The following is a 23914-nucleotide window of genomic DNA, read 5'->3' on the forward strand; positions in this document are numbered from 1 at the left end:
ACGTTTGTAGTTTCTATTAATTGTCTGCCAATTTTCATGCAAATCTCTTTTTTTTTTCACAGCTAAAATACAATTTTAGCTGTGTGTGTGAATGTGTGCAATAAAAATATACATATAGTCAGTTTGGCATTTTACAATAAGCCAAAATTATTTTTTAGTGGCGTTAATTTTTTCTGGGATAGAGGGTCTTACATGGAGTAGGTGTATTGTATTCGCGGAATTAATGTCGGAGCATATAGTTGAAATAATTAAAATAGTAAAGTATCAATTGTACATAGTATACTGGTAACGAGACGGATTGTTATTGACATTTATTTTGGCTCAGTATGCGAGCATTTGCGAGAGTGCTAACGAGCGTGACGGATGCTTTGTTACGCGTTTACATTGACGCCTTTTTGTCTTGCCTTCACCTACGCCGATGTACACAAGTAGTAACTATAGCGCACATTTGTGACGTCCAGCTAATCTAAATATAGTACTCATTAAGATTAAACATTTTGATAAATCTCGTTTTAAGTTTAGCAAAAGAATCCTTATGGCCTCGTCTGTTCTAATCGAAACATGAAGACGAAGCAGTTTAACGTGGTAATCGTTTTGTCTTTTTCTTTTTATATTATTAACTGTCTTAATTCATATTAATGTCAATAAGGTTGTATATCTAACAGCATGTCAGTTGTAATATTTGAAAAATATTAATTTTACAAACATGTAAATTATATTCTCTTGAGTTGGGTGAAAATCATTTGAAATGCGTTCACGAAGCGTGACTCAGTTGAGTAGTAGTAGTCGCAGTATGACACTGACTGGGCGAAGCATGAGCGCGACGGTAAATTGCGGAATGCCAAAAACAGAGACTCAGTGCTGGTGATGGCCGGCTTATTGCAGATTTACGAGCTCTATAAACAACACCGCCCCCATCCTCACTACACTACAATTTTCACTTTTTCTACTCTCAGTACTGACTCGTTTATCCTTAATTGACTCATCATCAACATTATGAATAAACGATTGTTAATTTCTTAATTTTCATTGCCTCTATTAATATTTCTGTAAAGTTCAACAACCGTCCGATGTCGAGTTTCGTTTATAATAATATGGTTAATTTCTAAACTACCTACTATCGTGTTCGTATGTGATTTACGAGTGCCAATTTGGCGATTTGGCCGCACCTTATCGTTGACTTTGTTCATTTGAGTTTATTTTATGTGGGTTCCGATATAGAACAGGTAGGTATAATTCATCAAACTCTGGTGTATCATTTGAATATACCAGTGTACGTCTAGAAACTGTAATGCTCTGCATTTTGTTTGAAGTGGTGGGTTCGTGTCAATAATCGATATTAAAGTTTAATTGTTTATTGTTCCATGCAACCCTTTCTTGTTCGTTTACTGTGCAAATTAAAATTATACGAGCATTTACTTAGGCCTGTTAGGATAAATTTAGGTTTGAATTATGTTTTCCTTGGATTTGAGGATATAAGATATAAGGATATCCTACAATGGATATAAATTACTCAAGACTAACAAACTCGTATTTTTATGTTTGTAGTTTACCTTTTGCTTGACCGAGAGTTAATAAAACCTTAGGTATTTTTATATTGCCATTTAATGTTTAACGCCTGAAATGAAGATGATGACCTACCTTTTACTAGGTAGCATTAACAACCTGTCATAGCTTTGTTATAACCTGTCTTTGCGTCACAGCTCACGCTTATTTTGATCGGTTTCGGTGATATTGCTTGTTCACATTAGGGCTACTAATTTCGCAATAAATATATATATATATATATATATATATATATATATATATATAGACGTATTTTGACTCATTCGTAAATATATAATCGGTTTAAATCTTTTTGTTATTCTGTGACTAAAATGCCATTTATACACAAACACATCAATTTTTTTGGCAAGATTTAAATGTATAATATTAGGTTATATTGTATAACGCAGCTTTGCTTGCGTCAAAGAGGATGCAAATGTTAATCTGGGTTAGTCCATCTATATTCCAAATCAGTTTCAAATCCATTCAGCTGTTTAGACATGATCGAGAATCGTATATTTAAATGTCTTTTATAAACTTTTACATTTTACAATATTAGTGCTAGCTGAATCCGCGTAACTTGAATAATTAAAAAGTAGCCAATATAAATGGGTAGACTGTAACCTATGTAAGTATATAAAGGAATGATCAGTATCAATAGGCTCTTGTTTAACTTAGTTTAGTCTAGATCCAAGATAAAATCTAATATATATGCACTTTATTTCTTTTTTTAACAGGATGCTGTACTAATTACTGTTTCAATTCATTCTTTACATTTTATGACACTTGAACCGTTAATGCCCCAACTGGTAACAAACAAACTCAATTTGAGCGTTTACATTGCGATCTATTTACTCTAGCAGCACCAATATTCCTATATAATGAGTTTGCCCTCAATCCAACCCCGACTGTCCTTAATAAATATATTTAGACAAGTGTATAAATTTTTTACCTGTTCTCGTATCACAAGGAGTCATTATAAAAATTTGGAATAAGTACAAAATAACTATCGTGATTCTACGTTAAGGATATTTTTAACCAAGAAAATAAAGGCGATTCCTCTTAAGAGTAAATCGAAAAAATTGATATACAAATCGTATTACCAAGACGTTCTCTCATTTTTGACGATTGGACAATAAATATATTATTAAAAATTAAATGTTTCTATTGAAATATTATTTTATGGGATATAAGAGCAACACACTGGTTACCTCACCCTGAACACTAACGGTTGTTTATACACGCGAGACCTTCCACTCGTAAAACGATTGCATGATGGGTGACTGTATTTCATGGAAGGATGTAAATAAAGGTGTGCGTATGTACGGCGAGGGAGCGCTCGGACGTTAGGCGTGCGACGCTCGACGTAGAGGTCGCCCTTGTGGCCGCGCGACGCTCCTTGCTATTTTCGGCCTCACATTCCTCACGAATGTTTTTCAATCTAACGTGAAACGCATAACGCGCATGCCGCTTGCCTTTGTTTGTGCAGCAACCGCGATTAACGATCAACTTTTACTCGAAATATTTAACGCGTTTTTTTTTATATTTCCCTGTCAAATCGAACGAAAATGTAGCCGGCCAGAGAGTTGGTGTCGTGTGTTGAAAACCTAAAGAGCAAAGTGTTCTACAATGTTCCGAAGTGGCAGTGAGTAGCACCGGTGTATAGTGAATGTATATAGTGCACGTCTGACTAGTTCCTGATCATCAGTGGATTTGTTTACGATGGGACCTACACGGTTACCGCCTACACCAGAGGAAGAAGAACCTCCTCAAAACTTCGTGGCTACTTTAGAGCCAAAAACACCAGAAGCATTGTCTTTAAAATGCGACTTGTAAGATTTTACTAAATTAACGCTTAGAAATTAAACACACTTCTTTTTTTATGATCTTTAGAATAACAATTTTCACTTTTTATAAGGTTCACGATCCACCTAATGAAAAGTGGAAATCGTCGCCAATTGACAAAAGCACCATGGACACCACAGAATATACTGTGATGCTCATTGCATCCCTCATGCATTTCCATTTCTAAGGACTATGTTGTTATAACTCCGTAACCTGTACTTTCATTGCCTTATCTTACCCTTCAAATCGAAACAAGTTCCTTATATATTATAAATGTTAAAAACATTTCTTGAGTTTTTGATTTGATTTGATTTGTAATACATACCATTACACCGATAGACAACATTACGATTTTGGTAATTTGCAAACCATGCCTAAGAAAAAAAAGTAGCGCGTACTTAAAAATTTATTACCAAACTTATTTTAACTTACGTCACTGAGTCGATCCTTGAAATAAGTTAATTGTTATTATGATTTGGTGATTGTTTAATTATTTAAATAATTTTCAATCCAAGTCTAGATTCGACTGCAAGGATATTCAAAATATAGATCAATAAAGCATAGATTGAGTTATGTTCCATAGTAATTGAAGTCACTTATTAGGTAAAAATAGCAATTTTTAAAAAGTGCAGTAAACAGTATTGATTCCATTACGTTTCCGTTGAAAGATATCGTGAAATTATTAAAATTCATTAGTTATATCGAAAATATTACAATAATAGATTTTTTTATGACACGTGGTGGGGGAGGGGGGGGGAGGCAAAGAGAATGCGGCACCTGATGGTAATTACCACCTCTAATTATAATGTAGTTAAAATTCTATTTATAATTTCAATAAGTGCGTACTTGTAAAAAAAACCTCTTGGTTGTAATAAATGGAAATTAATTTCCATTCACTTCTACCAGTGGAAACAAGTGGATATTAACTGTTTTAGGTTATTGTTAGTGGAATACAATAACAAACATTCGAATGGATTCGCCCTGTAGTCCCGCATAGAATAGGTCATCTATCCCTATCTCGTAGGTTTCGTAAGAAGCGACAAAAGAAAGGAAGTGAAGATTCAGCAGTTGACAGTAAACGGCTGATATGATGATATAAGGGATCTTAACAACAGAAGAATAATAAGAATTTAATTTAAAACTATAACAATAAAAACCAAAACAATAATTATTAAAAATTATGTTTGTAGTATCTGTTACGGCATCGTGCAAAAATACTGTACCAAATTGAATGCGGATTTCATAGTTGTTTTTTAAAAGTCTAATTTAAAATTCACTGGGTATGTTTTATTTTGATACGCCATCTAAGTGTGACTGCTTACTTAACTACAAAATCCACACGTTCGAAGTTACTAGTAAAAGCTAGTCACAGAATAATTATTATTATACTGTCCCGGTCATAGTAACTTTTATGTATTAAAAGTCATGAACTATTATCTTCTCAAAGATATGGTAACTATAAAAATAAACAATATGAAAGTAAAAATAGAACCCTGAATAGTAAAAATTATGCAATTGTATTTGAAAATTGACATAATTCTGACGTATTCGATAAGCTTCGATATGAACGCTCTTAATAGAGATGATTAAATTATACAATTGTAAGACTGTACTCGCAATAGAAATTGGCTAAGATTAACCAAATTAGAATAAAATGACGGCTATTTTAATCATAACGATTGTTTACCCATTTGCATAGAATTAAAGTAACTCATCAACTATTTCTACAGCGACACGTAAACCGGCGGTGTATGTGGTATCCTGTGACGTCACGCACATAGTGCCGCGGCGCCGGGACCGCTACTGACGCCCACCACATTCATGGACACTTTAATTCATGTCTCTGGGGACAAATTATGTGTCCTATAAATACAATTCTACCATGTATATTTATCTTAGCGACTGCTCAGAAAACTAGAAAAATCTGGTATAAATATATGTATAATCAAATAACCGCTTTCTTTTTTTCGCTTATATTTTTGATATTGTCTATTTGGCTGTTATTTTTATTTGCTTATATATCATCATAGTTTTACTATTCAACTAGCATCATATAATAATGATCTAAGTTTTTCGAATTTGGCGAAAATGGCAGAAGTTTTTCTTAGTCACCTCCGTTTGAGAAAAATATATTAATCAGGGTATTATGATTCAATACAAATTACAATGCTTTTTTTTTTTCAGGATGTGTAACTTGATTGGTAACTTAAAAAAAATACGAGCAATCAGTTTCCTTTTTTTTTTTTAATAAATGCTTAACTTAGTTCTCAGGAATGACAACGCGTGAACGATATCTTGAGCGTCTCAGAATATTCTTTCATGTGTATAGACGACGGTCATTACTGTTGATTAGGTGGGCAGTCACCTTGTTTGCCATTTTAACCAAAAACTTAGTTTATCAAGTTTTCTTCTATTCAGTACTAAATAGTTGAATATTAAATCGTTCATCGTTTAACGTACTACTTAGTGTACTTAGTTTGTCAGGGATATCTTTTAATTATAATCTTCGTGACCGTCTAGAATTAAAATTCTATAAAATGCATAATATTAGACAAAATCAGCCAAATTGAAAACTTTCTTTTGGAGATAGTTTAAAAAGAAATTTCATAGTATTTGTATTGTTATATTTCTATGTGCGTATTATAGTTGATTTTAAAAAAACGTTCCTTTTACCTATCTATTATGCCACGTGATGTCACGGACAATAGCTAGTTGCAGAATACTAATGAACGTTATATATAAATACCTACAAGTGTCTTCCAATTTCCATGTCAATCATGTGAAGAGAAAATGTAAATGACTCTGTACCTATTTGGAACGATTGTAGTTCTACCATGGGTGAGTAATTATTATGCCTCTATTGTGGAACAATACAAAGTACGGATCGAATATACACCTTAAGTCGCAGATTGTCGTTAATAGGTTTGCCTGACTAGGTTTAATTCTGAATTCTATTAAATGTTATCAAGTTTATACTATAGTATTAGGGACGATAGCAGCAGGATTGCTGAAATACCGTTGCAAATATAGTAACCATTGTGTTTAAATATAACTACTCCGTATGCAATAAACAATAAATACGATGGTTTAGTTTCATTTACACGTATAAACAAAGTTTCGTTTTAGATATAGGAAGCGCACATTATAGGCGTGCCTTCCTTTTTTTAATAGCGTACATAATTTATTGAACATTTTTACCGCTAGCCACGTCAAAATATGTAATGTGTTGGTCGTTCATTGTACTGCCAATTATATATTTATTCTTTACATTAAATCTACGTTATTCTGTATGTAAAGTCTATATTTTACATAGACAATAACGCAACAGGTGACGGTGGAGAATTTGAATGAATTAGTAACTAGCATTTATAAAAGGAAACTAGTCTGGTTTGGAATAGAAATATAATATTAAGTACCTCTATGTAATTTCATACCTACTATGTACATCATATACGCAAAAACATCGAAATTTTCCTATCCATCACAAGATGTACGGATTTTAATTATCTATATGTTTAAAAATAATAAGATTTAGAACTATTTACTTAAAATTATGTAAAACTTGTAAATATATATGAATCAGGGTTACTTACCTCCAAAGAAAAAACGGAACCCTTATAAGATCACTTAGTTGTCCGTCAAGACCCTTTTTCGTAAGAATGCGTGGAGGTATCAAGTTAAAATTATTATCATATTCTTAGGTCTGCAATCTCTTAAAGCAGTAAAAATCAAGCTTCTAAATCGACGCAATCAAAAATTACGGCCGTTTATGTTCCATTTACATCGCATATTTTGACATTCGCAAAGGGAATCAAAACATATAGGCTACGTCCCGTTGGGACCTGGAATCATGAAATTTAGCAGGAAGGAATGTCAGGTAGCACATGTAAAGGAAAAAATCCAAAAACCGTAAATTTGTAGTTATTTTACAGAAAAATAAACTTGATGATTTTGTACGGAATACTCGTTACTGCGAGTCCGACCCGCACTTGACTGGCTTTTTTTTGTAAACCATACAATTTTCAATGACCTGCTGGAATGTATTTGTTAATATGTATTCGTCATAGATTCATACATGAATATGTAAAAAAGTAGATTAAGTAAACACGTTTATAAAAGCAAACATATACATGCTGTATTGACATTTTTTTTCTCAAACTTACATGTATAAATTAGAGCTCGTTAATTATATGATCATGTTGACCTTCGTCTTTAAGGTTTTGTACCGAATACTTAAAGAAGGAACATCTCTGATTTCATAATTGTTATTGTAGGTTAGTTTGTTGATATTTAACAAATATAGTAGACATTTATACATTATGTGACATGCTATTTGTACTCGTATACAAAATTTTAATAATTTTTATTAATAATGATTAAGAGCGACTGGACTTGAAATTGAATGGTATGATTTATTTATTTTATTTATTTATTGTTTATTGTACACAAAAAAATTACAAACAAATAATATATATAAAATAAAAATGTACAACAGGCGAGCTTAACTCTGTAAGAGTTCTCTTCCAGCAAACCTTGAGTGGAAAGAAGCATTAATTACCTGCGGGCAGTATGCGTACAATAATAGAAGGATACATTATAGATGTTTCTATTAAATAATAATAAATATGTTGACCATATATACAAAGTAACTCATATAATTAAAAACAAAATACATACATATCTGTATACAATAATACATAAACATAAAATATCTTTTCACATACAAAATACGTACATATACATACATAGACATAATAAGTTTATGAGGACAGAAGATGCTCTTTTAATCTGCTCTTGAATATATTCAGCGATTGACTTTCACGAATATGCAGTGGAAGAGCGTTCCATAGTCTATCCGCATGAACCGTAAATGATCCACTATAGCATGAGGAGGTATGAGGAGGGATTTTAAGAATAAGGGACTTACTCGACCTACTATACATGCCAGTGGGGTCAAGGAAAGTAAAACGTTCACAAAGATAAGATGGGGACGAGAAATTAAACAGTACAGAATACAGGAAAGATAAAAGATAAAAATCACGACGTTGACGAATTGGGAGCCATTTTATTATTTTCATATTATTTATAAAGTGTCGAATATAGTGGTAGTCGAACTTTCGTGTTCGCAACACAGTATAATTGTTAACTTTTATTTGTACACAGGGTGTTGGGTCCAACAGCGGTATTGCAAATGGCGGAGCGCGACGAGCCACAACCAACGAACACCCGCCCGCTTTATTCGCTGTCGATGCGTGGTGCCGTCATATGCTTTTCTGGATTTCGGAAAAAAGATGAACTTGTTAGTATAATTCTCTCCTCTATTTATTGTCTATAACTTGTAAGGGAATATCATCAATTTTAATGCTACATGATGAATATTTTCTTTGTGGATCACATATTCATCTAATATTGTCGCATGATTATGCTTTATAGTATAGGGAGATATTGTTCTTTAAAAAGCTACTTTTTTTTATTAAGATAAGCAAAGATCACGTTGCTTATTAAATCTCAAATAAACTTTTTAATTTATGGACGATTATTTAAATACAATTATGAATATAGTCATTAGTAAATTTTTTTTAATGGGTGAAAATGGAATGGTAACCCGCGCTATCAGTATACGCTGGCGGGGCAAGAGTGAACGATGATAGGCGAAGATGAAAGCAGCTCAGTTGGACGAATTTCACTAAAATTAACCACGATGGTCTCGAGGGGAAACCGCGTGGAGGTCGACCTGATTGGAGGGTACATTGCTAGTAATGAGTCTGTTAAACTCAAATACTAACAAACCTTCCCCCTCCCCCTCCCCTATTAAAAAAATGTTGTACACCATTCACACCACCCTAATCCATTATTGTCCCACCACTGGACATGGAACTCATCCATAAAAAAGGATATACCTGGCCAGACAGCTTGATTGTCAAGACTCTTAGAAAGCATAGTAATAATTTTGGTATTTATGTTTTGTCGAGTTTCATTTGTAATTGCATCATTGGTATATTATTTTCTTTATTTTTTGTCACGATATGGGGATGAAAAACGAATCGTGACATATTTTATTCCCCATATGGATAACCTTGTACAAAGGGGGCAGAAATATGAGCCTTATGCCAATCTTAATAATAAATTCTAGTATCAAATAGTAGAAAATAAATTATGAACATTGTATGCAGACGTACCTGATAACACTGATACACTACATGGGAGGGTCAATCCGTAAAGATACATGCGTTAAGATGACGCACCTAATCGCAACGGCAGCTACTGGCCGCAAGTACCACTACGCGTCGGGCTTCGGATTGCCTATACTATCCAAATCATGGGTGGACGCCTGCTGGGAACGCCGCGATGACCCCACCTTCTCCGCCATGGATGATGCTATAATTGTAAGAAATATGATTTTTAGTATATATAATATGTAATTAATGTTAAACCCAGATTTTTTAAAAGAATGTACCCTAAGCGGACTAGTTGTGTCCATAGCTTTTCAGATGGATATTAAAACCTATGGATATTTAAACGCTTTTGTTTACAGACATAGTTTCAACATAACAAGTTACATGCTGTTGTTTTGCGGCATGGCCTTTTTTTTGTAATATAGAACTATTAACATTGTCTCGTGCATGCAAATTAAATATTCATGTAAAGTTTGCTCTCACAGAGTTGACGGATCTTTAACAGCCGTAGTCATAATAACAGTTCAAACTCTTATCAAAAGTCTCAACTTTTATCTCGTTTAATGTTAAATTAGTAAATGGATTGTGTTTATTATTTTGTGATTTAGCTTTAAAGAACAGAATTAACACTTACGTTGTAAATATTATTATTTCCAAATAGTAATTAAATTGTAAATATTAATAAAAATGCATGTAACAATTGCAGAAAGAGCACAAACTGAAGGTGTTCGCGGGAGCCCGAATATGTTTCGTGGGCTTCCCTGAGGATGAAACGGAACACATGGCGGAGGTGCTCGCCAGCAACGGCGGCTCTACTTGCGCCATCGACGACCCCGACTGCACGCATGTCGTGAGTACTCCTCATTTATCTTATTATCATAGTTTTATGGTACTTAATCATATTGCCATCATTTAAAAGTACAAGATTTAATGAGAATTTTCTCTTTATTATAGAATCTCCTTTTTAATAAAAATATAGAGGAAAAATATTTTATACACATCCCTTCTTCTATACTGTATTGTAACATTAGCTACTAATTTGAGCTATGGTATATGAAGTCAGCATGCACGTAGTTACTTCTGGGAACACAAATCATTTTTAGTTTAGCTACAAGTAGATTCTATATATGGTATCTTAATTTGGTTTTATTATATCACACAATCCCCTCTTATTTCTTCAACGGATTGCGTATTTCAATGTTAACCACTGTTTGGTTAACAATTTGCGTGCAAATCGTTGTTACCGATCATGCGGCAATGTCACTAATATGGGCGTTATTTCTTACAAGAGTTCGTCTATATCTCGTTTATTTCCATTTTTTTTTTCTTATTATTTGAGAACGTATTGTAATACTATTTGCGTCACTATTTGTTTTCACTTTCCACGTTTCGGCTAATTTGATTTACACAGTAATATTTTGTTACGAAGGGTTACATTGCATTTTCCTATATCCATTCCACACGGCGTGAAGTCGACCCATTGATTTTCTCATTGTTTTTTCAATATCATTTTTAATTACGTCACTGTTTGATTCCGCTATTATATCATTTGTTTGCATATCTCATCGTAATTTTTTTTAATACTCATTATGTATATAGTCATTAATTTGTTTGTTTGTGTTTATTATGTCACTGTCTAAAAATCACAATATACGTACATTTGTATGCTTACTGTCAATTTGCACTTGTGCACTTACTAGTCGAAGGTCAAACTACTTGGAGATACCTACACCATTTTTATAACAACACTTTTTCAATAATTCTCTACTGTCTGTTTATATTCATCAACGAATAACTAAAAAGGCTGACTATGTTCCTCATACTTATATACTTGTTACATAAAAAAGATTTATTGACAGCTTATCTGTGTCTAACTGCCTTTAACGATAACTATTGTCGTGCATGTTTATATTGGAATGGCTTCATTACATCATTGCGTGGTGTGTTTCACACATGTTTCAGGTAATGGCCAATGGGGAGACTTTCGGTCGTTCGCTTATCCTCTCGCCTCGCCCAAATACTCCATCCTCGATGAAACCATCCCGTGCCACTCCCAGTCGCTCCCAGTCTACTCCCAAAAGTTCTTTGTACCGTAGACTTTCAGCCAGGCTCTCAGGCCGCCGCGGTAGCCCTAAACAAGTAGATGATCCTAAAGAATTTCCTGGAAGCCAGAGCGAAGCTCGCATCCAACTTGCAAGAAACAGTATTAGTGAAAAACAAACCATATCCAAAGATCAAACAGATAATGTCAGTATTACTAGTTTAGTAGGAAGATCGTTTACGGATAACGTACACGCATGTAATGACAATAATAAAAGTACATCGAATTCAGATCGTATAGAGTTTCGGAAATGTGAAACATACGACAAAGAAAATATGTATATATGTAATCTTCTACGTAGTCCCGTAGAATACAATGCGAAAGATAAGAGAGAAGTTTTTAGAAATAAGTCCATGAATGTTTTTAATTTAGTTGATTGTTTAACGGAGGCTGGATCTCTGCACTCTTCATTTACAAAGAGTTTATGTGATTTAGATTCCAAGGATGAAACCGGTTTTTTACTACCGAGTTCAAATGGTGGGAAGGAGTTACAACATTCAAATACTACTATTTCTTCTGGTAAAAAGAGAAGTCGCAATTCCACAGATTCCAATTTTCAAGTTAGCTGTATAGATGCTAATGTATCACCAGATAAAGGCGAGGATAGTAACTGGAAATCGATAAAGAGATTAAAAATCAAAGATTCGTTTAAATTCAAGAATAGACCAACCATATTTAAGAGAAGCAAAAAAGATTCAGTCTCTAAAGTAACGGGAGATATTACAGTGGAACCAGTGAGTCCGGACAGTGTGAAACCTACCGATCCCGCAGGAGAGTACGTGGCCTCCACGTCTTCCCCCATCAGAGAAGACGATAATACATCTATTTGCTCGATAAACACAAGCAAACAGTCTGGTTTCTTTGACATCTCATTTGCATCAATACGCAGTTCTAAAACGGTCAAATCTGCTTCGAAGTTACGCAGAAGTGTTAAGTCGTTCACGGCCTCTTTTCGCAGCGAACGTAAAAAGAAATATGAGAAAAGGCTCGAACGCAATACCGTCGAAGTCGACGTACGTCACCTCCCTGCCGACTTGAGGAACGTTTCCACGCCAAAGAGGGACCTCGACGCGATGAATTTAGATATTTCTCCTGTGCAAGTGGACACTATTGATAGCACTGAACCGCAGACACCGACGACAGAGTCCTGCGTGGATGAGTTGGATGATTCGACAATATTTAAAACACCCCAAAGCGTTTGGCCCCGCGGCGGGCCGTCCCTCCCCGTCCCGCCCCTCCCCGCCGGCGCGCGCCCCCCGCCGCCGCCCGTCGCCGCTCTCCCGCCCCGCGACGCCCGCGCCATATCGCAATGCCATGGAATATTGCTGCCGGTACTAACACAATTTAATTCAATACCAAATAGTAGCTTGTTGCGCGAATCATTGGCGACCGTCGCCGTAGTTTAGTCAAGAGATAAACGCTCAATTATATTCGAGTCAATAGGAGGTATGCATGCATACTAGAATGAAGTGCCGCTACTCTTATGTTTTTCGGTGCTTTGTAGGGCTTGAACTAAGTCTGCTATTTATTATGTATATCAAATGTGATGAGGACTAGTTGTTGAATTTTGTTTATAATTTTGGTGGTGGATGATAGCTAATCGAGTCCCCGTGATAACCCTAAATTTATGTACAGGTAGTGGACGAGCACAACACGGTTGTGTTACCGGAGTGTGCGGAGCAAGTGCACATCGTCAAGGCGGAGTGGTTCTGGGCCTCCGTTCAAAATGAGGAAGCACAGGACGAAAAGGATTATCTCTTCAAAGATGTAAGATTTTTTTTTAACTATAAATTTAACTTTAAATAACTAGCTCTCAAGTTCAGAACAGCTTAATGAAGTATCAACAAAATTTAGTCTTTATAAGTCGATATCATGGCGGTTCAACATATGACTTGGCCCAGACCCGCGTCTCCGCGTAACTCCCAGCGTAGCCGCACTATTCTAACCGCTGTCGACATTTGTCGTCTATTTTGTTATACCAATTACAGAGTGGCCGATGTCAACTTTTAAATTAATGAATTTTATGATCACATTTTAGTCTTTTCACCGTCACTCGTTCAGTCAGCGCTGAGGCACTTTTGCCATATTTTGACCATATTCTTTTTATAAGGTATAATTATAGCAATACAGAAAAAAGTAAACAATTACACATGTGATAACATTTATTCAATCATATACAAGTTTATATAATGTTTTTACTTTACAGTACCTGGAGGAAGTGTCGAGGCGGTCGTCAGTGGGCGGCGTGGCGATGGCCGCGGCGGCAGGCGGCGAGGAGGGCAGTGCGTCGGGCACAGGCTCGGGGGCGGGCGCCCCGGCAGGCAGCAGCGCCTCGAGCGGCACGCCCTCGCAGCTGCAGCGGCTGCGCAAGCGCAAGCTGCGGGGCTGTGAATCGGCGCTGCATAAGCGACGCTCGTCCGTCGGCGACACCGTGCTGCTTAACCTCTCCGAAAACCTACTCGATATCAGCACACCCTCACCTGTCGGAAAACAGCTGCTCGAAGGTAATTCTAGCATTGTAAAATGCGCCTGATTACAATTGATGAAATCAACTGGAAGTTAGCTTTTACTTCAGAAACAAACAAATCTTCTAAATACAATTTATATAATATCGAGTACACTGGATGTAGCTCTGCAGTAAGGGAAAACCTTACTATATGATTTAGAATTTAAATCTAAACATTTTGTAGTACCTGAAAGGCTTCTTCTTTCGAGTTATAATTTTGCTTTTATTTTAAAATGTTATAGAAATTACATACATATTTTTTGTTGTTAGTTGGAGAATCCGAAGTACCCGATAATGTAGTGCGTAAGTTGATGTCTCCCCGGCAGCAAGTATTTATGGAGTTATTACAAACGGAATCGAATTACGTAGGGATACTGCACACTATAGTCACGGTAAGTTATCTTACTTTTACATGTTACAGGTAATAGCACTTTGTTGAAATAACTGTTTAGCCTTACTGTTGTTTTTGGATGTTTTTGTCTATAAGTAATGGATACCACTTTCTATCAACTGGGCTATCAGCTTGTTTGTCAATTTGTCTGAATTGTTAGTACTACAATTGGCACAAATTAAAACTATATATTCAAGATTACTTGTATAATGTACTAAAATATATGATTATATTGTACAGTAGCAAGTAATACTTTATTTTTTGTTTATTACCTTTGTAGATGTTCAAACAACCATTAGAGGAAATGGTCGAGGAGGACAACAGTAACGGAAAATACCAAGCATTGCTCAATAATACAGAACTAAGAAATATATTTGGAAACTTACCGCCTATATATGAATTGCATCAGTAAGTATGATGAAAACCACAATATTGTAAATATAAAATTCTAGAATTTAACTGTTTATGAGTTCCTTGTAAGCCATTTGAATATTTTTAAAGATTTTAACATGGGAAAAATTATAGATCTTATAATATTTCTTAAATATCTATTATAATAATATAAGAACTCACACCTTTATGGCTTACAAATAAATATAAAAAAGAAATAACTATCCTTAAACATGATGTTTGTAATACAGGCGCATGTTAGAAGAATTACGCTACACGCAGACGCATTGGAGCGAGGAGGCGAACATTGGCCGCATCGTACTCAAATATACTACCGACATGCTCAAAGCGTACCCGCCCTTTATTAATTTTTTTGAGAACACCAAGGAGATGCTACAACAATGTGATCGTGAGAATCCAAGGTATGTAGCATGTTTGTCAGTTAATTGAATATAAATATTAGTGATTTTTTTTTAACTTCTTCGACTAACAAGTGATAATTAGACAATAGTGAAAATACTATAATTCAAGTAGACAGTAACAAATATTATTTACAGATTTCATGCATTCCTGAAGATCTGTCAGACTAAACCAGAGTGCGGCAGACAAAGCTTACAGGAGCTTTTAATAAGACCAGTGCAACGGTTACCTAGTATAAGTTTATTACTGGATGGTGAGTATTTGCCACATCTATATTATAATATAGTTTATCTTTAATTGTACGGTTATTACCCTTATACATTCTACAGTTTTCTTTCAGCTTCTCAAAGGTTGACTGTAAGAGATCCCTTTATGGGATAAGTCCGCCATTGTATACTAAATCATTTACTAGTATTTAATCTGAGTTATGTACAATAAAGATTTTTACAATACAATACAATAAAATATATAGGCAAGGTGTTGATGGTGATTTTGATGGTAGTTTTATAGATAAAACTTACTATAGTTTTTTATTGTTTTTTGCAGATATTCTTAAGCATACGCACAAAAACAACCCAGACCATTCAGCATTGGTGTCGGCTCTGGCAGGCCTTCGTGAAGTCATGTCGCATATTAATGAAGATAAACGAAAAACCGAAGGGCAATTACAAATGTTCGATATTTATCATGACATAGAGCAATGTCCGGTAAATACTACACATTTATTGTTATCCCTTGATAACTCATATATTAAAATCAATTAAGTACTAAATCTCTTTTTTGGAAATAATATTCTACATATTGCATAAATTATTTCAATTATTCAATATTTTTTTATATTAGATCATATTAGTACACATATTCGTCATAAAAAAAAACACATTTTTATATTTAAAATATGAGTATATGTGAGATTTTTATAATTTATCTTTATTTAACTTAATTTTTTTATTCAACAGCCACATTTAGTATCTTCACATCGATCGTTTGTTGCACGCTGTGAAGTAGTAGAGCTATCCAAAGAGTTATCGGGACGAGGGGACCATCTTGTATTATTTCTCTTCACAGACACTATGGAAGTATGCAAGAAACGATCCAAAGTATGTAATAGTTTATCATTTCAATCAATTTTTCGTTTTAATAATAACCAGTTACGTTACTAACTAGACATGTGGATTATATTTTTGCAGGCATTCAACAGCAAAAGTCCAACTAATGGAACAAGTACGATGCGGTCGAGTAAACCTTATAGACACATATCGCTAATGCCTTTGAGTACTGTCAAGCGAGTCGTCGATATAAGAGAAGCGGAAGGTATATATTTTAATTTAAAAGCAATGGGATAATAATTTCTATTTTCTATACTAAATGACTACAAGAAACAGCAATTTCGCATGTTACTATCAATCGACTTTAAAAAGAAGGAAATTACCTTATAACTCCATCAGTTCTAAACATATTTGGATTTTTTTTTATCTGAAAGGACTTATTTACAGATGTGTCCTATAGAAATTTTATTAAAATCAGTTTAGTAGTTTAATTTTTAAATCAAAATAATTAGTTTTGTCACCAATAAAGTCTGTTTTTTATTGTCTCTATCTTTAATTATAAGAACTTATTTAACATAATTAAATTTCTAATATTCTGTTCATTTTTTAAATAATTCTACACTGAATTATTTTTATTCAAACCAAATTTTATATATATTGAGGTTAGTTATTTTCCTACATTGTCCCACTGCAGGGTAAATCCTCCTTTTCTATGAAGAAAAAGCTTTTAATTTTAAATTAATGTTCGACTTTCAGATTGTCACAATGTGTTCGCGCTAATGTGCCGCAGTAACCAAGAGCTGAAGGAAAAATTATACTCGTTCATGATCACTGACGAGACGGTCGACAAGTCGCACTTTCTCCGGCAGCTGTGTCGACAAATGGCCAATACTGTCTGCAAAGCCGATGCTGTAAGTTTTTATATCTATTGTTAATGAGAATCTGTACTTTAGCTGGAACGGAAAGTGAATATTTTTTTAATTTACATAATCTGTATCTTAAGTTTCTAGTTTTTGTAGACTTAATAGTTTGTTATGTATTGCTAAACTAGTTAGTTTGAACATTTAGTTAATTACCAATTATTTATGACCTATTTTATCCTGATATGTTTAATTTTAATTTCCAGGACAAATTCCTTGCGTGCCTAGAGTCACATCAACTAGACATCGACACGAGCGATCTCGCACTCAGCACACTATCCAAAGTTTCGAAATTCGCCGCGCGTACAAGGATCAAGGTACATTATCGACACATTAATTTATCCATTTGAATAGTATCAATTCGGTTTCGGTTGTAATTAAAGGTAGTGGATTAGTAAACATTACAGTTCAGCATATCCAACGTATCCTTGAGTGTCGTAGAGACCGTTTAGTACACTTTCAAACTAAAAACAAATTAAATCAAAATATGATTTAAAAATAATTAAGCATGAATTCTAAAATGTATGTAGCTTAGCTTGCATTTAGAAATAACAAATGAATAACAATAATCAGTGGGTAAGTGATGTACAAAATAAAAAAATATATCATTGTGAATATTCGCAAACATCCAATCAGTATTGTCTATGTAACTAAGGCATGAAAGTGTACTTCTCCAAATTTTTCTATCATCGATGACATACTACTAGACATATAATAAGAAGTGAACAGATTCTATCAACGTTTAATTAGAATTAAAGTTGAAACACATTAGTTACTAAATAGCTCCTTGCACAAAAAAAAATCGTGTAATAAAAAAGTCAAACTTGATGCAAAAAAGTGACGAAACCATCCTTGTCGCCCATTTGGATCTTGGGTCAATCAATCACGTTGCTATATCACTTTTATTTTATTTGCTCTAGTTTACAAAACTATTCACTGCAAGTGCTAGTAGTGTCTTGTCGACAATTCTGTTTGTATCAATAGTCACACACTTTTCAGTTTATCATATTAATGGTCAAACTTGATTAAAATTCTATTATGTAAATAACGGCCATAGATCATAATATTTATAGTATCCACTACAAATATGACCAACTGTCCAATCGCTGTACGTAAGAGCAAAGGCAGCAAAAGGTACGGCGGTTATAATTTAGTAAGAGAGCGTAGAAGTAGAGTAGAGGAGTAGCGGCGAGCGATGAAGCGAAGCGGTGTTGTGTTGTAGCTGGAGGCGCTGGCGGGGCTGAGCGGCTGGCTGCGTCCCGAGCCGGCCAGCGGGCTGCTCGATACATGGGTATTGCGCGCTCACTTACTCGCACAGGTCTGACGCGCCTCTGCCACACTCCTCTCGCCAACTTCCGTCCCCGAACGCACTAATTGTACATCTCGCGCTGCTTCCTGTGCTCGAAATGTTCGCCTCATCCATGCCATTCGTAGCCTATCATCTAATGGGAAGGGAAATAAACTATTATCGTTGACCACCGACACAGGAATCAGTGTATACGCAATTATGAAATTGGTCATTGCCTTTTCAGTGCCTCATTATTGGCTTAACATAATATTTAACCGACGCGTCTTTGTGGCCAATTTTGTCTGGGATGGATGTCGTGTGTCCGAGTAAACTTTAGAACTCGAATCTCGTCTATTTTTATACGAAACTAGAACGAGTTAGAGGAGTGAATGATGAATGTAATGCTTCGCTTTTTACACTTGACTTGTTAACCATTTCGTGAGCGTGCCATACCGTTCGGTTGTTGGGATCGTTTAACATTATCTTAGTTCCGCACCATATTTATCACTATCCGAACTTTCACCATGTAATCTATTTTCTGCACTCTAATAACATCGTATTACTAACCTATCACAAAATAAATGATACATGAATTAACGGTATACCCATTAAATAATAATTGTAAATTATAATATTTGTAATATTATTTATGATACCAATTATAATGGCATGGATAATAGAATCTTCTTGTACATATTTTACTACCAATTGTGCGATGGCATGTCGATTGTAGACATGGTTAGAAAAATAAATTGTATTTTAGCCCTTATCGTATCTGTAATATAATAAACCAATGAATTAGTACGTTAAAATTGCAAGCGTAAGTGCAGTATATTAATAGAATATAACGCATGCAGGTGGGGCGCGCTCTCTCCTTCAATAAGACCCCGTCGAAACTCAAACGCGCCATGTCCTCGATGATCTCACCCTTCGGCTCCCAAGCGAACCTGACACCCGCCTCGCAACTTGCCCAGATGAAGCTAGCCAGTTGCAATAATATCAATGTAAGTATCTTTGATTGCATATCATATAGTAACTATCATGAATACAATAATTTATTTAAATAAAACTATCAGAATAAATAATCAATAGATTTTTTTTATTTCTCTAGATATAATAAATAATAATAAATCTCTTTATTTTATATATTATATACCCATAGTTTACATTATTAATTAAACAAACTATTATTATTATTCTTAAAATATACATTAATTATAAAATACTAATATAAATTATTTCATTATAAAATCCTTTGTCGTCAGGTATGCAGTGAGGAATACAGTCTTTACAATATGATTACATATTGTCATTAATCTGTCATGAAATTTTGCTTTATAATTACGTAAAATAGCAAAAAATACATTAACCCTGTTCTCTGCAAACATGCCAGATGCACTACACGTCTATGTATATATATATGGACCGTTTATTTTGAAAGTGTGTAAGTCCATTTTCTTTTATTTCGAGAAAATTAAAGGTTACTATATTTGTTGATTTAAAAATACAGGCAAATCATATGACGTCTGGCATTGTTTCTATTGTTTTATCAACATTTAATTTGTTTATATAAATTTGTTTTTGGCTAGTTAGACTACGATAACACATATTTATGTGCTGTAAATGGACTTACATCACATTCAAAATTAGACAATTGTAAAAATCGTTTAATTTCAATTTTGAAAAATCAAATATCGCTTAAAATATACTTCATTTTAATATAATTTTGTTTACAAATACAACACATAAAATTTTATTTTAGACGGCAATTGCATTGTCATTACAAGATACTGATTACAAGAATTTACTTATTTTCTACATGTGGTACTGTTTCAAAATATGCATGATGCACCGTAGATATATATATATAGGGTAGTAGCTGCTTCATGTCTTTATATTTTTCGTACGTAATAGGTCTGGCATTTTGGTACAAAGGCTCCAGGGCGATTTTTTCAAATTTTAACGGTCATACAGCCTTGTCGTATTTATTTTCTTCTCACAGGTTATGCGCTGTACATTTTTTAATACATTTCTCTAATTTTTTAATATCTATCTTTTAATTTACGAGTACCTAGTGGAAACACGGAGGGGAAACAATGCAAATCGTCCGCGGGTGAAACCGCGGGACACAGCTAGTATAAAATAAATGAAAAATAACAAAACACTGATCGGCATCCATCTGCTATGCCACCTACCTCTGTCAATTGGACTTACACCACTTTCATAATCGATAATTATGCAATTTCATTTACCGACCGATTTTAAGTTGTACAAAACATGGGATTTTTTTGAGAAATTAAACACGGACTAGTTATATATAAAAAATTTACATTAAATTAAGCATGAATTACGTGATAGCTCATTTTTCTCAAAAATGGACTTACACCACTTTCAAAATAAACGGTCCATATGTCTAAAAAGTACAAATCATAAATTAATACGGTTCTCTAAAGGGTATCATGCACTATCACTTATAATCTGTTACACATTGGTGGCAAAGTTATTAACGTACTTTAATCAATACCAGTTATAACTATTTATTAATAGTAGAAACCAATTTTCAAGGTAGGTAATACCTACTCATTACACCTTTCTTCTCTAATTACGTCCAAGATGAAAGCAATGATCAATTTGCATATGATTTATAGGAGATGGGCACCAGCGGTGGTGGGTGCGGCGAAGGCGCGGAGGTGCTGGTGGCGCCACTGTCGGTGCAGCCAACGCGAAAAGCGGCGGGTGCAGCGGCAGCGCTGCGCCGTTTCTGACGGCGTCGATCACGCCGCGCCTGATGCCACCCCTAGTCACGTCCGTCACAGGCACGGGCCCGACTCGAATCAGCCAAAGTTTTTACTCTTCCACGGAATTCCGAAGCTAATTAGTTTATGTGCCGCGGAATATTCTCGTGTGAAGAACGGAGTGAACCAATGAACTAATTACGCGGGGCTCGTACGCTGAACTTTTATGTGTCCCGTTTCGGTAGGTTATGCCATAAGCGATTATATTCTATAACGTTCAGTGATCCAGTGCTAATTAAATATTATGCTTACAGGAACAGGGATGTGGCAATTCAATGTAATTTATTTGTTTATAAAATAAATATAGTGGGTGAAGATGATGAGTATTGTATGCGTGCTAGGAGTGCCTTTGTGTGAGCCAGATTGGAATTAAAAGGTAGAATATTAGTAAATTATTTGATAGTATTATTACATTAAACGGCCTATAAAAACGAATATTACGTGTTGTATACATAAAAGATTATATTATTGAATATAAAATGTTAAAGTGTATATTTTATGAGAATGTATGACTCAGGATCTAAATCCATTAAAATAAAGGATTTTCAATCGGCGTAAAATTATGATATTTTCTCGTCTCAAGTTATTGTGATTGTAAAATATAATCTTATTGATTTTGATAATTATCTCGAATTTCAGTGTTTAGTCGGATATGGACATTTTGGGATCAGTCAAAGTAGGGTTTAAATGTAAATAGAATGTTTCACACAAGCTTGTGTCACACAGTAATTGTTATTGATATTACGAGATACTCCTTAATAATATGTACATATTGTGATATTTTAATTTAAACGTGAAATAGGCGTCGTAGGTTAAAGTAGTGTTATATTCTATACCTACCTTAATTGTTTTGCTATTGATTGAAAGCGTTCCTAAATACTTGCCCTTCGGAGGCATAGTTACCCGAGTATTGAATATCTTCTAAGTGAAGCAGTCCATAGTGGCTGCACTTTACATATCGTACGGTGCGCAAGCGATACACATCTAGTTTTTAATAAATATACATCATGTTGTCTCCTCGGACAGCTCGAGTCTCACAATGTCTATTATTTGTATTGGCAATCATGTGTACGTATGTTCAAACATTGTACAAAGATCTATATTTATAAACATTTTAAATGATTGATACAATAAACATTTATTGTCAACCACGCGTGTTTTTTTTTTTTATCGAATTACCTGTAATTTAATTTAGCATAAACGCACAAAATATATGTATGTATTGCAATGGTACTCCAAATGCAAATGAAGAATAAGTTAATAAGAAGCTATGTCATTAAAAGTTACTTCTTTTTCTACATTGGTAATGGTATTATAAAAAATATTAGATTTCGACCTCTATCAAGATTTTATTGAACTTTAAGTATGATTCAAATTTTGTTCCATTTGAAATTTACAGTACTAAAATACTGGGTGTCTCAAAAGAAAGGTGACATTTGTTTTGGTTATTGCATGAACTATTCTGAGGGACGCGGGGGGTATGTCATTCGGTAGCCTAGCTTCTGGGAATTTAGTTGCTATGGAGCGTTTCTCGGGAGCGGACCTCGCGTTGTGCGTACGCGAGTTTTACAAAAACTGTAATTCATGAAGCTAATTTCCATCTTAATGGACATGTAAACAAACAAAATTGCCGATACTGGAGTGCAACTAATCCAAAACACAAACATCAGAAACCCCTACCTCTACCCCTAAAGTGACCGTATAGGCTGCAGTGTCGGCGCGAGGGATTATCGGCCCTTACTTTTTTGAAGATGAAAGGGGACACACAGTTACAGTGAATTTGGACTGTTATGTGGAGATGTTATACAACTTGTTCGTGCCTGAACTGCAAAACTTTCCTGGTTATAACCAAAGAACATGGTTCCAGCAGGACGGAGCAACTTCACACACGTCCAACAGATCTTTACCACGAGTTCGTGAAATTTTTCCTGGCAAATTGATATTTAGGAGAGGTGACATAAATTGGCCTCCACGAAGTCCCGATTTAACCCTTATGGACTTTTTCCTGTGGGGTTACAACTAATCTAAAGTTTATGCCGACAAACCGACTTCCTTGGCACAATTAAAAGGAAATATCCGTCACGAAATGGTAGCCATCACGGACAATACATGCCGAGTCGTCATAGAAAATTTTAGAGCTCGATTAAATGAATGCCATGAACGCAACGGTTTACACTTGAACTATATCATTTTCAAGAAATAAATTACCAAAAAGTGTATTTTAATATGTAATAAACATGTTTTTAATAAACTCTTTGTTTAATTTTTTATCGATTTTTTAAATGTGAACTTTCTTTTGAGTCACCTTGTATAACGGTTTTAGTGCCACATTTCATAATTAATAGTTACTGCTAGATTGTGTTGCATAAGGAAAAATAAAACGTGATGTATCTATCTTCCGGAAAATGAAAATAATGTTTGTACCATATAACCCTCGCAGCAGTGATTTTTATATTCAAACATATGTACTACGCAATCTTCATTGTAT

The 23914-nt window shown here is 34.6% G+C and overlaps 1 protein-coding gene across 5 annotated transcripts in view; it reads left to right on the forward strand.

Moving 5' to 3' along the window:
• The window catches only part of LOC113523053 (protein ECT2), a 31317-nt gene extending 8740 nt beyond the window's left edge, over nt 1-22577 (forward strand). The window contains exons 1-19 of one of the 5 annotated variants that reach the window (XM_031913764.2): nt 2967-3377; nt 8554-8689; nt 9564-9776; nt 10273-10416; nt 11529-12998; nt 13303-13434; nt 13874-14171; nt 14444-14565; nt 14845-14972; nt 15206-15376; nt 15512-15627; nt 15921-16081; nt 16334-16474; nt 16565-16688; nt 17180-17334; nt 17550-17660; nt 18566-18661; nt 19489-19635; nt 21280-22577. In XM_031913764.2, the coding sequence (XP_031769624.2) occupies nt 3268-3377; nt 8554-8689; nt 9564-9776; nt 10273-10416; nt 11529-12998; nt 13303-13434; nt 13874-14171; nt 14444-14565; nt 14845-14972; nt 15206-15376; nt 15512-15627; nt 15921-16081; nt 16334-16474; nt 16565-16688; nt 17180-17334; nt 17550-17660; nt 18566-18661; nt 19489-19635; nt 21280-21396 (4092 nt within the window). In that variant the 5' untranslated portion in view covers nt 2967-3267 and the 3' untranslated portion in view covers nt 21397-22577. Of the gene's footprint in view, nt 1-2966; nt 3378-8553; nt 8690-9563; nt 9777-10272; nt 10417-11528; nt 12999-13302; nt 13435-13873; nt 14172-14443; nt 14566-14844; nt 14973-15205; nt 15377-15511; nt 15628-15920; nt 16082-16333; nt 16475-16564; nt 16689-17179; nt 17335-17549; nt 17661-18565; nt 18662-19488; nt 19636-21279 lie in introns of those variants that run through there. The other 4 variants (XM_026908917.3, XM_026908916.3, XM_026908919.3 and 1 more) reach the window with 4 other exon arrangements.
• Nucleotides 22578-23914: the final 1337 nt, after the last annotated feature.

The sequence above is a fragment of the Galleria mellonella genome, unplaced genomic scaffold (genome assembly GCF_026898425.1).
Source record: "Galleria mellonella isolate WM207_F2 unplaced genomic scaffold, CSIRO_AGI_GalMel_v1 utg38, whole genome shotgun sequence".
NCBI lineage: Eukaryota > Metazoa > Arthropoda > Insecta > Lepidoptera > Pyralidae > Galleria > Galleria mellonella.